General features: G+C 43.0%; 1 protein-coding gene across 1 annotated transcript in view; it reads left to right on the forward strand.

Annotated features, from left to right (window-relative positions):
* garnl3 (GTPase activating Rap/RanGAP domain like 3) overlaps positions 1-12,500 on the forward strand; it is a 218,869-nt gene that overhangs the window by 136,063 nt on the left and 70,306 nt on the right. Inside the window, 4 exon segments of the mRNA XM_046290303.1 lie at positions 70-178; positions 3,952-3,997; positions 4,136-4,242; positions 12,298-12,413. Coding sequence (XP_046146259.1) covers positions 70-178; positions 3,952-3,997; positions 4,136-4,242; positions 12,298-12,413 — 378 coding nt within the window.

The raw sequence follows: 12,500 nt of genomic DNA on the forward strand, positions 1-12,500 counted from the left end.
TCTCTCTCTCTCTCTCTCTCTCTCTCTCTCTCTCTCTCTCTCTCTCTCTCTCTCTCTCTCTCTCTTCAGGTAGAGAGGAAAAGACACATTGGGAATGACATCGTCACCATAGTGTTCCAAGAGGGAGAGGACGCGTCTCCGTCATTTAAACCCTCCATGATCCGATCCCATTTCACACGTATCCTTCCTTTATGGCCAATCAAGCACAACCAGGAAATGGTCATCCCTGACGTTCACAATACCATGGACATTATCGCCTGTACCCCCTGCCAGTGTCAATAAGCAAGGCGAAAGTAAACAACATAGCGATTTCTTTTACCATCTGCATGCATGAAAAGTTGTGACCAGATCTACTTTTTGCAGGCGCAACCTGTTAAATAATCAAATCTAATGAAATGTATTTACATAGCCCTTCGTACATCAGCTGATATCTCAAAGTGCTGTACAGAAACCCAGCCTAAAACCCCAAACAGCAAGCAATGCAGGTGTGGAAGCACAGTGGCTAGGAAAAACTCCCTGGAAAGGCCAAAACCTAGGAAGAAACCTAGAGAGGAACCAGGCTATGTGGGGTGGCCTGTGGGGTGGCCTGGAGGCTGAGACAGGAGAGGTCAGGAGACACTGTGGCTCCATCCGAGGACACCCTGGGACAGGGCCAGACAGGAAGGATATAACCCCACCCACTTTGCCAAAGCACAGCCCCCACACCACTAGAGGGATATCTTCAACCACCAACTTACCATCCTGAGACAAGGGCGAGTATAGCCCACAAAGTTCTCCACCACGGCACAACCCAAGGGGGGGCCCCAACCCAGACAGTAAGATCACATCAGTGACTCAACCCACTCAAGTGACGCCCCCCTCCTTGGGACGGTATGAAAGAGCCCTAGTAAGCCTGTGACTCAGCCCCTGTAATAGGGTTAGAGGCAGAGAATCCCAGTGGAAAGAGGGGAACCGGCCAGGCAGAGACAGCAAGAGCGGTTCGTTGCTCCAGAGCCTTTCCGTTCACCTTCCCACTCCTGGGCCAGACTACACTCAATCATATGACCCACTGAAGAGATGAGTTAAAGGTTGAGACCGAGTTTGCGTCTCTTACATGGGTAGGGAGACCGTTCCATAAAAATGGAGCTCTATAGGAGAAAGCCCTGCCTCCGGCTGTTTGCTTAGAAATTCTAGGGACAATTAGGGGGCCTGCGTCTTGTGACCGTAGCGTACGTGTAGGTATGTAAGGCAGGACCAAATCAGAGAGATAGGTAGGAGCAAGCCCATGGAATGCTTTGTAGGTTAGCAGTAAAACCTTGTAATCAGCCCTTGACTTAACAGGAAGCCAGTGTAGAGAGGCTAATATAGGAAGCCAGTGTAGAGAGGCTAATATAGGAAGCCAGTGTAGAGAGTAATATGATCAAAAATGTTGGTTCTAGTCAGGATTCTAGCAGCCGTATTTAGCACTAACTGAAGTTTATTTAGTGCTTTATCCGGGTAGCTGGAAAGTAGAGCATTGCAGTAGTCTAATCTAGAAGTGACAAAAGCATGGATTAATTTTTCTGCATCATTTTTGGACAGAAAGTTTCTGATTTTTGCAATGTTACGTAGATGGAAAAAAGCTGTCCTTGAAACAGTCTTGATATGTTCTTCAAAAGAGAGATCAGTGTCCAGAGTAACGCCGAGGTCTTTCACAGTTTTATTTGAGACGACTGTACAACCATTAAGATTGTCAGATTCAACAGAAGATCTCTTTGAATCCTCAGTTGTGCTTTTAGCATGTAAATCTTGGTGAGCCAAACTCCCACATTTGTTTTTAGATGCAAGCCAGCAAATCGACAACACAGCAGAGCTTTATTTTCAGCACCATGGAGTGAATCCTTACCACAGCTACACCTGCTTATCAGCAGAGCCTTGTCTGGCAGCAAAACAATTATTTCAGTCTCGTTCACTGCCTTTTTAAAAACCTTGCTGATATGGCTGACTTGCTTAAACAACTGCCAATTGAGATGTACAAACTATGGCATAAGGGAACGATGAGCGGATAACAGGCAATCTGTCATTTTGATTAAGACATTAATGAGCGAGTTAAGAGGGACGTAGCCAATATATCTATTTGTTCAGCACTTTTGAAATGTACAGCGACAGAATTCAGAACATTGGTCATTCTTGCAGTATTCTCCCTGTACACCAAGTCAGAACTGTAGGATAAATACAGGGGGCATATAAGCAGACAATGAAAGCTCTTAAAATATTATATGATGACATTTCTCTAAAACAGGCTATAGGCACCACCAAGTCAGAACAGTAGGCTAAGTTATGAGGGGAAAGGGACCAAAATATCAGGGGAATCACATGAGCTACTAACATATTAGTACACAACATACACTTACCTAATATTACTTATCTACAGTATACATATCTCACTGACATATTACTACACAACATACACTTAGTATTACTCTCTTATCTACAGTATACATATCTCACTGACATATTACTACACAACATACACTTAGTATTACTCTCTTATCTACAGTATACATATCTCCCTGGCATATTACTACACAACATACACTTAGTATTACTCTCTTATCTACAGTATACATATCTCCCTGACATATTACTACACAACATACACTTAGTATTACTCTCTTATCTACAGTATACATATCTCACTGACATATTACATCATTTATGCAGCAGCATACACAAAATCTTTGAACTCACCTTGTTATGCTGTGCCCACTTGAACAGGAAGGTGACAGGACGGTCCTTGTGTCTCTCATCAAACTTTGTCATCAAAGTCTGGCATTCTCTGAATTTATGGTGCTTTCAAGACAACTGGGAAGGTTGAGTAATGACGTCAGCGATCTTCAGGTCGAAGCTTCAGACTTTTCTGGGCCTTGGTGTTGCATGTGAATGTTTATCATTTTAAGCATGGAAAATAAACCCTTAAACCCAGTGTCACCAGAAAAGCACCCCCATAACATCTCACCTCCTCCTCCATGCTTCACGGAGAACCACACATGCGGAGATCATCCGTTCACCTACTCTGCGTCTCACAAAGAGACAGAGGTTGGAACCAAAAATCTCAAATTTGGACTCATCAGACCAAAGGACAGACTTCCACCAGTCTAATGTCCACTGCTCGTGTTTCTTGGCCCAAGCAAGTCTCTTCTTCTTATGGGTGTCCTTTAGTAGTGGTTTCTTTGCAGCAATTCAACCATGAAGGCCTGATTCACACAGTCTCCTCTGAACAGTTGAGATGTGTCTGTTACTTGAACTATGTGAAGCATTTGTTTGTGCTGCAATTTCTAAGGCTGGTAACTCTAATGAACTTATCCTCTACAGCAGAGGTAACTCTGTAACCTTTCGGTTACTAGTCCAACTCTCTAACCACTAGGCTACCCTGCCGCCCCATAGAGGGCTTAAAGTAATGATGGACTGTTGTTTCTCTTTGATTATTTGAGCTGTTCTTGCCATAATATGGACTTGGTCTTTTACCAAATAGGGCCATCTTCTGTATACCACCCCTACCATGTCACAACATAACGGGTTGGCTCAAATGTGTCAAGAAGGAACAAAATTCCACAAATGAACTTTTAGCAAGGCACACCTGTTAATTTAAATGCATTAAGCTGGTTGAGAGAATGCCAAGAGTGTGCAACGCTTTCATCGAGGCAAAGGGTGGCTACTTTGAATAATCTCAAATATAAAATATATTTAGATTGTTTAACACTTTTTTGGTTACTACATGATTCCATATGTGTTATTTCATAGTTGTGATGTCTTCACTATTATTCTACAATGCAGAAAATAGTAAAAAATAAAGAAAAACCCTTGAATGAGTAGGTGTGTCCCAACTTATGACTGGTACTGTATATACACCTGCCCTTGATGACGGGTCGCCACTTGGAATCATGTATTGAGTGTTGGGAGTTCATGTTACTTCCTTCATTTTACTGCCAGATATTTTTGCATTAGTTAGATACAACAGTCAGAACGACAGTTACAGGTATGAAGGGGTTTAGTTTCAGTTATGTATTTTATTCAGTGTTCATGTATTCTATGGTTTTGTATTGACTCATGGCCTCTGTGTGTTCCTGTGAGTGTGTATGTGTGAAAAACAATAACAGGGTTTTGTGTGTTCTAGGTTGAAGATTTTCTCTGAGGAAAGTGTACCACTGTTCGGACCTCCCCTCCCCTCACCACCTGTGTTTACAGACCACCAAGAATTCAGGGACTTTGTGTTAGTCAAACGTAAGACCATGGACTTACTCTCCAAACTGTTTACACCTCTACTGTTTACACCTCTAAGGTTTAGATCTCTTCTGTTTACAGTTCTCCTGTTACACCTCTACTGTTTACAGTCCTACTTTACACCTCTACTGTTTACACCTCTTAAGGTTTAGACCTCTTCTGTTTACAGTTCTCCTGTTACACCTCTACTGTTTACAGTCCTACTTTACACCTCTACTGTTTACAGTCCTACTTTACACCTCTACTGTTTACACCTCTTAAGGTTTAGACCTCTTCTGTTTACAGTTCTCCTGTTACACCTCTACTTTTTACAGTTCTCCTGTTACACCTCTACTGTTTACAGTTCTCCTGTTACACCTCTACTGTTTACAGTTCTACTTTACACCTCTACTGTTTACAGTCCTACTTTACACCTCTACTGTTTACAGTCCTACTTTACACCTCTACTGTTTACACCTCTTAAGGTTTAGACCTCTTCTGTTTACAGTTCTCCTGTTACACCTCTACTGTTTACAGTCCTACTTTACACCTCTACTGTTTACAGTCCTACTTTACACCTCTACTGTTTACACCTCTTAAGGTTTAGACCTCTTCTGTTTACAGTTCTCCTGTTACACCTCTACTGTTTACAGTTCTCCTGTTACACCTCTACTGTTTACAGTTCTACTGTTACACCTCTACTGTTTACAGTTCTCCTGTTACACCTCTACTGTTTACAGTCCTACTTTACACCTCTACTGTTTACAGTCCTACTGTTACACCTCTACTGTTTACACCTCTTAAGGTTTAGACCTCTTCTGTTTACAGTTCTCCTGTTACACCTCTACTGTTTACAGTTCTCCTGTTACACCTCTACTGTTTACAGTCCTACTGTTACACCTCTACTGTTTACAGTTCTACTGTTACACCTCTACTGTTTACAGTTCTCCTGTTACACCTCTACTGTTTACAGTCCTACTTTACACCTCTACTGTTTACAGTCCTACTGTTACACCTCTACTGTTTACACCTCTTAAGGTTTAGACCTCTTCTGTTTACAGTTCTCCTGTTACACCTCTACTGTTTACAGTTCTCCTGTTACACCTCTACTGTTTACAGTCCTACTGTTACACCTCTACTGTTTACACCTCTACTGTTTACAGTTCTCCTGTTACACCTCTACTGTTTACAGTTCTCCTGTTACACCTCTACTGTTTACAATTCTCCTGTTACACCTCTACTGTTTACAATTCTCCTGTTACACCTCTACTGTTTACAGTTCTCCTGTTACATCTCTACTGTTTACAGTCCTACTGGTACACCTCTACTCTTTACACCTCTACTGTTACACCTCTACTGTTTACAGTTCTCCTGTTACACCTCTACTGTTTACAGCTCTCCTGTTACACCTCTACTGTTTACAATTCTCCTGTTACACCTCTACAGTTTAAAGTTCTCCTGTTACACCTCTACTGTTTACAGTCCTACTGTTACAACTCTACTGTTTACACCTCTACTGTTTACAGTTCTCCTGTTACACCTCTACTGTTTACAGTCCTACTGTTACACCTCTACTGTTTACAGTCCTACTGTTACATCTCTACTGTTTACAATTCTCCTGTTACACCTCTACTGTTTACAATTCTCCTGTTACACCTCTACTGTTTACAGTTCTCCTGTTACATCTCTACTGTTTACAGTCCTACTGGTACACCTCTACTGTTTACAGTCCTACTGTTACAACTCTACTGTTTACACCTCTACTGTTTACAGTTCTCCTGTTACACCTCTACTGTTTACAGTCCTACTGTTACACCTCTACTGTTTACAGTCCTACTGTTACACCTCTACTGTTTACAATTCTCCTGTTACACCTCTACTGTTTACAATTCTCCTGTTACACCTCTACTGTTTACAGTTCTCCTGTTACATCTCTACTGTTTACAGTCCTACTGGTACACCTCTACTGTTTACACCTCTACTGTTACACCTCTACTGTTTACAGTTCTCCTGTTACACCTCTACTGTTTACAGCTCTCCTGTTACACCTCTACTGTTTACAATTCTCCTGTTACACCTCTACTGTTTAAAGTTCTCCTGTTACACCTCTACTGTTTACAGTCCTACTGTTACAACTCTACTGTTTACAACTCTACTGTTTACAGTTCTCCTGTTACACCTCTACTGTTTACAGTCCTACTGTTACACCTCTACTGTTTACAGTCCTACTGTTACACCTCTACTGTTTACAGTTCTCCTGTTACACCTCTACTGTTTACAGTCCTCCTGTCACACCTCTACTGTTTACAGTACTACTGTTACACCTCTACTGTTTACAGTCATCCTGTCACACCTCTACTGTTTACAGTCCTACTGTTACATCTCTACTGTTTACAGTACTACTGTTACACCTCTACTGTTTACAGTTGTCCTGTTACACCTCTACTGTTTACAGTTGTCCTGTTACACCTCTACTGTTTACAGTTGTCCTGTTACACCTCTACTGTTTACAGTCCTACTGTTACACCTCTACTGTTTACAGTTGTCCTGTTACACCTCTACTGTTTACAGTTGTCCTGTTACACCTCTACTGTTTACAGTTGTCCTGTTACACCTCTACTGTTTACAGTTCTCCTATTACACCTCTACTGTTTACAGTTCTCCTGTTACACCTCTACTGTTTACAGTCCTACTGTTACAGCTCTACTGTTTACAGTACTACTGTTACACCTCTACTGTTTACAGTTCTCCTGTTACACCTCTACTGTTTACAGTTCTCCTGTTACACCTCTACTGTTTACAGTACTACTGTTACACCTCTACAGTTTACAGTACTGCTGTTACACCTCTACTGTTTACAGTACTACTGTTACACCTCTACAGTTTACAGTACTACTGTTACACCTCTACTGTTTACAGTACTACTGTTACACCTCTACTGTTTACAGTACTACTGTTACACCTCTACAGTTTACAGTACTGCTGTTACACCTCTACTGTTTACAGTACTACTGTTACACCTCTACAGTTTACAGTACTGCTGTTACACCTCTACTGTTTACAGTACTACTGTTACACCTCTACAGTTTACAGTACTGCTGTTACACCTCTACTGTTTACAGTACTACTGTTACACCTCTACTGTTTACAGTACTACTGTTACACCTCTACTCATGCATTGTAATGACAAATTTGTTTAACTTTATCTAGTGTTTATCGTATGTACATGTACGTCACAAATGTTTTAAGATGATGTCACACATAAAGAGTGAATAAAAGCGACACCCTCCTTTGTATAGGCCTCTAAGTAGATATGTGTGACCAAAATAGTTGTCTAGTGGGGTTAGAAGTCTGGATGGTTGTAGTTCTAGGCTTTCTTCAAGGCCCACCACAGAAATTGCCCCACCTATTTAGAGTACTTCCTGTCCTAGAACGGAAAGTCTTGTTTAGGTTCCACCTCGAAGAATGACGCACGCTGCTAATACATATCAGGAATTGGAGGTGGGAATGTTGTGTGGGTTTCCACGTGGAGCAGAGGAATAACAACAAATAGTATGTGAGCACCTGCTCGTCCAACGTCTGATCCCAAAATCATGGGCATTAGTATAGAGTTGGTCCCCCCTTTGCTGCTATAACAGCCTACACTCTTCAAATCAAATCAAGGTGTATTTGTCTCACGTGTGCCGAATACAACAGGTGTAAACCTTACAGTGAAATGCTTACTTACAGGCTGTAACCAATGGTGCCAAAAAAAGGTGTGTGTGTGTGTGTGTGTGTGTGTGTGTGTGTGTGTGTGTGTGTGTGTGTGTGTGTGTGTGTGTGTGTGTGTGTGTGTGTGTGTGTGTGTGTGTGTGTGTGTGTGTGTGTGTGTGTGTGTGTGTGTGTGTGTGTGTGTGTGTGTGTGTGTGTGTGTGTGTAAAGAAATAAAACAACAGTAGAAAGACATTTGAAAAAAGAGTAGCAAGGCTATATACAGACACCTGTTAGTCAGGCTTATTGAGGTAGTATGTACATGTAGGTATCGTTTAAGTGACTGTGCATATATGATGAACAGAGAGTAGCAGTAGTGTAAAAGAGGGGTTGGTGGGTGGTGGGACTCAATGCAGATTGCCCGGTTAGCCAATGTGCGGGAGCACTGGTTCGTCGGGCCAATTGAGGTAGTATGTACATGAATGTATAGTTAAAGTGACTAAACATATAAGATAAACAGAGAAACTGGGTTGGCTTTCCACTAGATGTTGGAACATTGCTGCTGGGACTTGGGGCAGGCGCTGATGTTGGGCAATTAGGCCTGGCTTGCAGTCAGCATTCCAATTCATCACAAAGGTGTTCGATGTGGTTGAGGTCAGGGCTCTGTGCAGGCCAGTCAGGTTCTTCCACACCAATCTCGACAAACCGTTTCTGTGTGGACCTTGCTTTGTGCACGGGGCCATTGTCATGGTGAAACAGGAAAGGGCCTTCCCCAAATTGTTGCCACAAAGTTGGAAGCACAGAATCGTCTACAATATAATTTTATGCAGTAGTGTTAAGATTTCCATTCACTGGAACTAAGGGGCCTAGTCGGAAACCATGAAAAACAGCCACAGACCATTATTCCTCCTCCACCATGCATTGGGGCAGGTAATATTCTCCTGGCATCTGCCAAACCCAGTCTGTCGGACTGCCAGACGGTTAAGCGTGATTCATCACTCCAGAGAACTCATTTCCACTGCTCCAGGGTTCAATGCCAGTGCGATTTACACCACTCTAGCTGACGCTTGGCATTACTCACAGTGAACTTAGGCTTGTGTGCGGCTGCTCGGCCATGGAAAACCATTTCATGAAGCTCCCGATGAACAGTTATTGTGCTGACATTGCTTCTAGAGGCAGTTTGGAACTCAATAGTGACTGTTGTAACCGAGGACAGACAATTTTTACGATCTACGCACTTCAGAATTTGTCAGTCCAGTTCTGTGAGCTTGTGTGGCCTACCACTTCACAGCTGAGTCGTTGTTGCTCCTAGACGTCTCCACTTCACAATAACAGCACTTACAGTTGGCCGGGTAGCTCTAGCAGGGCAGAAATTTGACGAACTGACTAGTTGGAAAGGTGGCATCCTGTGACAGTGCCATTTTGAAAGTCACTGAGCTTTTCAGTAAGGCCATTCTACTGCCAGTGTTTGTCTATGGAGATTGCATGGCGGTGTGCTTGATTTTATACAACGGTCAGCAACGGGTGTGTCTGAAATAGAATCCACTCATTTGAAGGGTCATGTAGTATATCAATCCATTATCTAAATTGCGGCCAAAAATGATTTAGGATCAATGGAATGGTCGAAAATTAGAGAAGAGCAAAGAGTCGGAAGAGGAAGCGAGACACCCAACTCAGCTTTTTTCTCGTTCATTAAAAGTAATTGATTTAAGTAGACCAGACACAGCTGCTATTGCAATGGTGTCTATGGGAGACGCACCCCGTTAAGTAGACCAGTGAAATATCTTGATTTATCCATCATCTTTGTTATAGCCAGAGATGATCTACACTGCTCAAAAATAAAGGGAACACTAAAATAATAATGAATGAAATATTGTTATTGAATACTTTTTTCTTTACATAGTTGAATGTGCTGACAACAAAATCACACAAAGATTATCAATGGAAATCAAATTGATCAACCCATGGAGGTCTGGATTTGGAGTGACACTCAAAATTAAAGTGGAAAACCACACTACAGGCTGATCCAACTTTGATGTAATGTCCTTAAAACAAGTCTAAATGAGGCTCAGTAGTGTGTGTGGCCTCCACGTGCCTGTATGACTTCCCTACAACGCCTGGGCATGCTCCTGATGAGGTGGTGGATGGTCTCCTGAGGGATCTCCTCCCAGACCTGGAATAAAGCATCCGCCAACTCCTGGACAGTCTGTGGTGCAAAGTGGCGTTGGTGGATGGAGTGAGACAGGATGTCCCAGATGTGCTCAATTGGATTCAGGTCTGGGGAACGGGCGGGCCAGTCCATAGCATCAATGCCTTCCTCTTGCAGGAACTGCTGACACACTCCAGCCACATGAGGTCTAGCATTGTCTTGCATTAGGAGGAACCCAGGGCCAACCTCACCAGCATATGGTCTCACAAGGGGTCTGAGGATCTCATCTCGGTACCTAATGGCAGTCACTCTGGCAGTGCTCCTCCTGCTCCTCCTTGCACAAAGGCGGAGGTAGCGGTCCTGCTGCTGGGTTGTTGCCCTCCTACGGCCTCCTCCACATCTCCTGATGTACTGGCCTGTCTCCTGGTAGCGCCTCCATGCTCTGGACACTATGCTGACAGACACAGCAAACCTTCTTGCCACAGTTCGCATTGATGTGCCATCCTGGATGAGCTGCACTACCTGTGCCACTTGTGTGGGTTGTAGACTCCGTCTCATGCTACCACTAGAGTGAAAGCACCGCCAGCATTCAAAAGTGACCAAAACATCAGCCAGGAAGCATAGGAACTGAGAAGTGGTCTGTGGTCACCACCTGCAGAACCACTCCTTTATTTGGGGGTGTCTTGCTTAATTGCCTATAATTTCCACCTGTTGTCTATTCCATTTGCACAACAGCATGTGAAATTTATTGTCAATCAGTGTTGCTTCCTAAGTGGACAGTTTGATTTCACAGAAGTGTGATTGACTTGGAGTTACATTGTGTTGTTAAAGTGTTCCCTTTATTTTTTTGAGCAGTGTATTATACTGAGCAAACATATAACTGCAAAATGTTTCATGAGCTGAAATAAAAGATCCCAGACATTTTGGATACTAACACAAAGCTTATTTCTCTCAAATGTTCTGCACAAATTTGTTTGCATTCCTTTTAGTGAGCGTTGGCAAGATAATCCATCCACCTGAAAGCTGATTAAACTGCATGATCAATTCACAGGTGCACCTTGTGCTGGGGACAATTAAAGGCAAATCTAAAATGTGCAGTTTTGTCACACAACACAATGCCACAGATGTCTCAAGTTTTGAGGGAGCGTACAATTGGCATGCTGCCTGCAGGAATGTCCACCAGTGCTGTTGCCAGATAATTAAATCTTAATTTCCCTACTATAAACTGCCTCCAACATAATTTTAGAGAATTTGGAACTATGTCCAACCAGCCTCACAACTGCAGACCATGGGATGGCAGCATAGCCTAGTGGTTAGAGTGTTGGACTAGTAACCAAAAGGTTGCAAGATCAAATCCCAGAGCTGATAAGTAACAAACCTGTCATTCTGCCCCTGAACAGGCAGTTCCCACTGTTCCTAGGCTGTCATTGAAAATAAGAGTTTGTTCTTAACTGACTTGCCCTTAGTTAAGTACAATATGTATATATGTTTTTTAATGTAACCACGCCAGCCCAGGATCTCCACATCTAGCTTCTTCACCTGCGGGATCGTCTGAGACCAGCCACCAGGACAGCTGATGAGACTGTGGAGGGGTTGCTGAGGAGTATTTATGTCCTGTAATTAAGCCCTTTTGTGGGGAAAAACTCGTTCTGATTGGCTGGGCCTGGCTACCAAGGGGTGGGCCTATGCCCTCCCAGACCCACCCATGACTGCATCCCTGCCCAGTCATGTGAAATCCATAGTTTAGGGCCTAATAAATTATTACAATTGACTGATTTCCTTCTATGAATATCATATTGATATTAGTAAGATGTTGCGTTTATATTTTTGTTCAATATATATTGCTCAGCTCAGTCACGACTCGCAAACTTTGAAGGTGTTACTAATTAACAATGCCTTTCTGGTGGGTGACCATTCAAATAAAACCCAGGCCTGAAATTAAAAGTAGGCTAGAAATAATATACACCTAATTTCATAGGAAAGACACTTCATTGGCTCAAATTTGGAGAAGGCGGAAATTAGGTTTTGTCACAAGCCCAAATATATCCTACTTTGACTAAAATGATGACATATTGACTTACATCATTGAGCGACATCGTGGGTAATCTCTGACCATCATCTTTCAGCTCGAAAAAGTGGAGTTCTACTGGCGTGGGCGTTTCAGCTTTTTATGGTGATCAGTTTGGATGAGTGTGTGATTGTGTATGTTCTCACCATAACCCCCCTCTGTCCTATAGTAATCAATGGAGAGAAGGCCACCCTGGAGACGCCCACATTTGCCCAGAAGCGCCAACGGACCCTGGACATGCTGATCCGTTCCCTGTACCAAGACCTCATCCCCGACCTCCACAAGGTACAGCCCCGTCACACCCTACCTAACCCAGCCTGGTACAGCCCCGTCACACCCTACCTAACCCAGCCTGGTACAGCCCTGTCACAC

Source organism: Oncorhynchus gorbuscha, linkage group LG11 (assembly GCF_021184085.1).
Source record: "Oncorhynchus gorbuscha isolate QuinsamMale2020 ecotype Even-year linkage group LG11, OgorEven_v1.0, whole genome shotgun sequence".
NCBI lineage: Eukaryota > Metazoa > Chordata > Actinopteri > Salmoniformes > Salmonidae > Oncorhynchus > Oncorhynchus gorbuscha.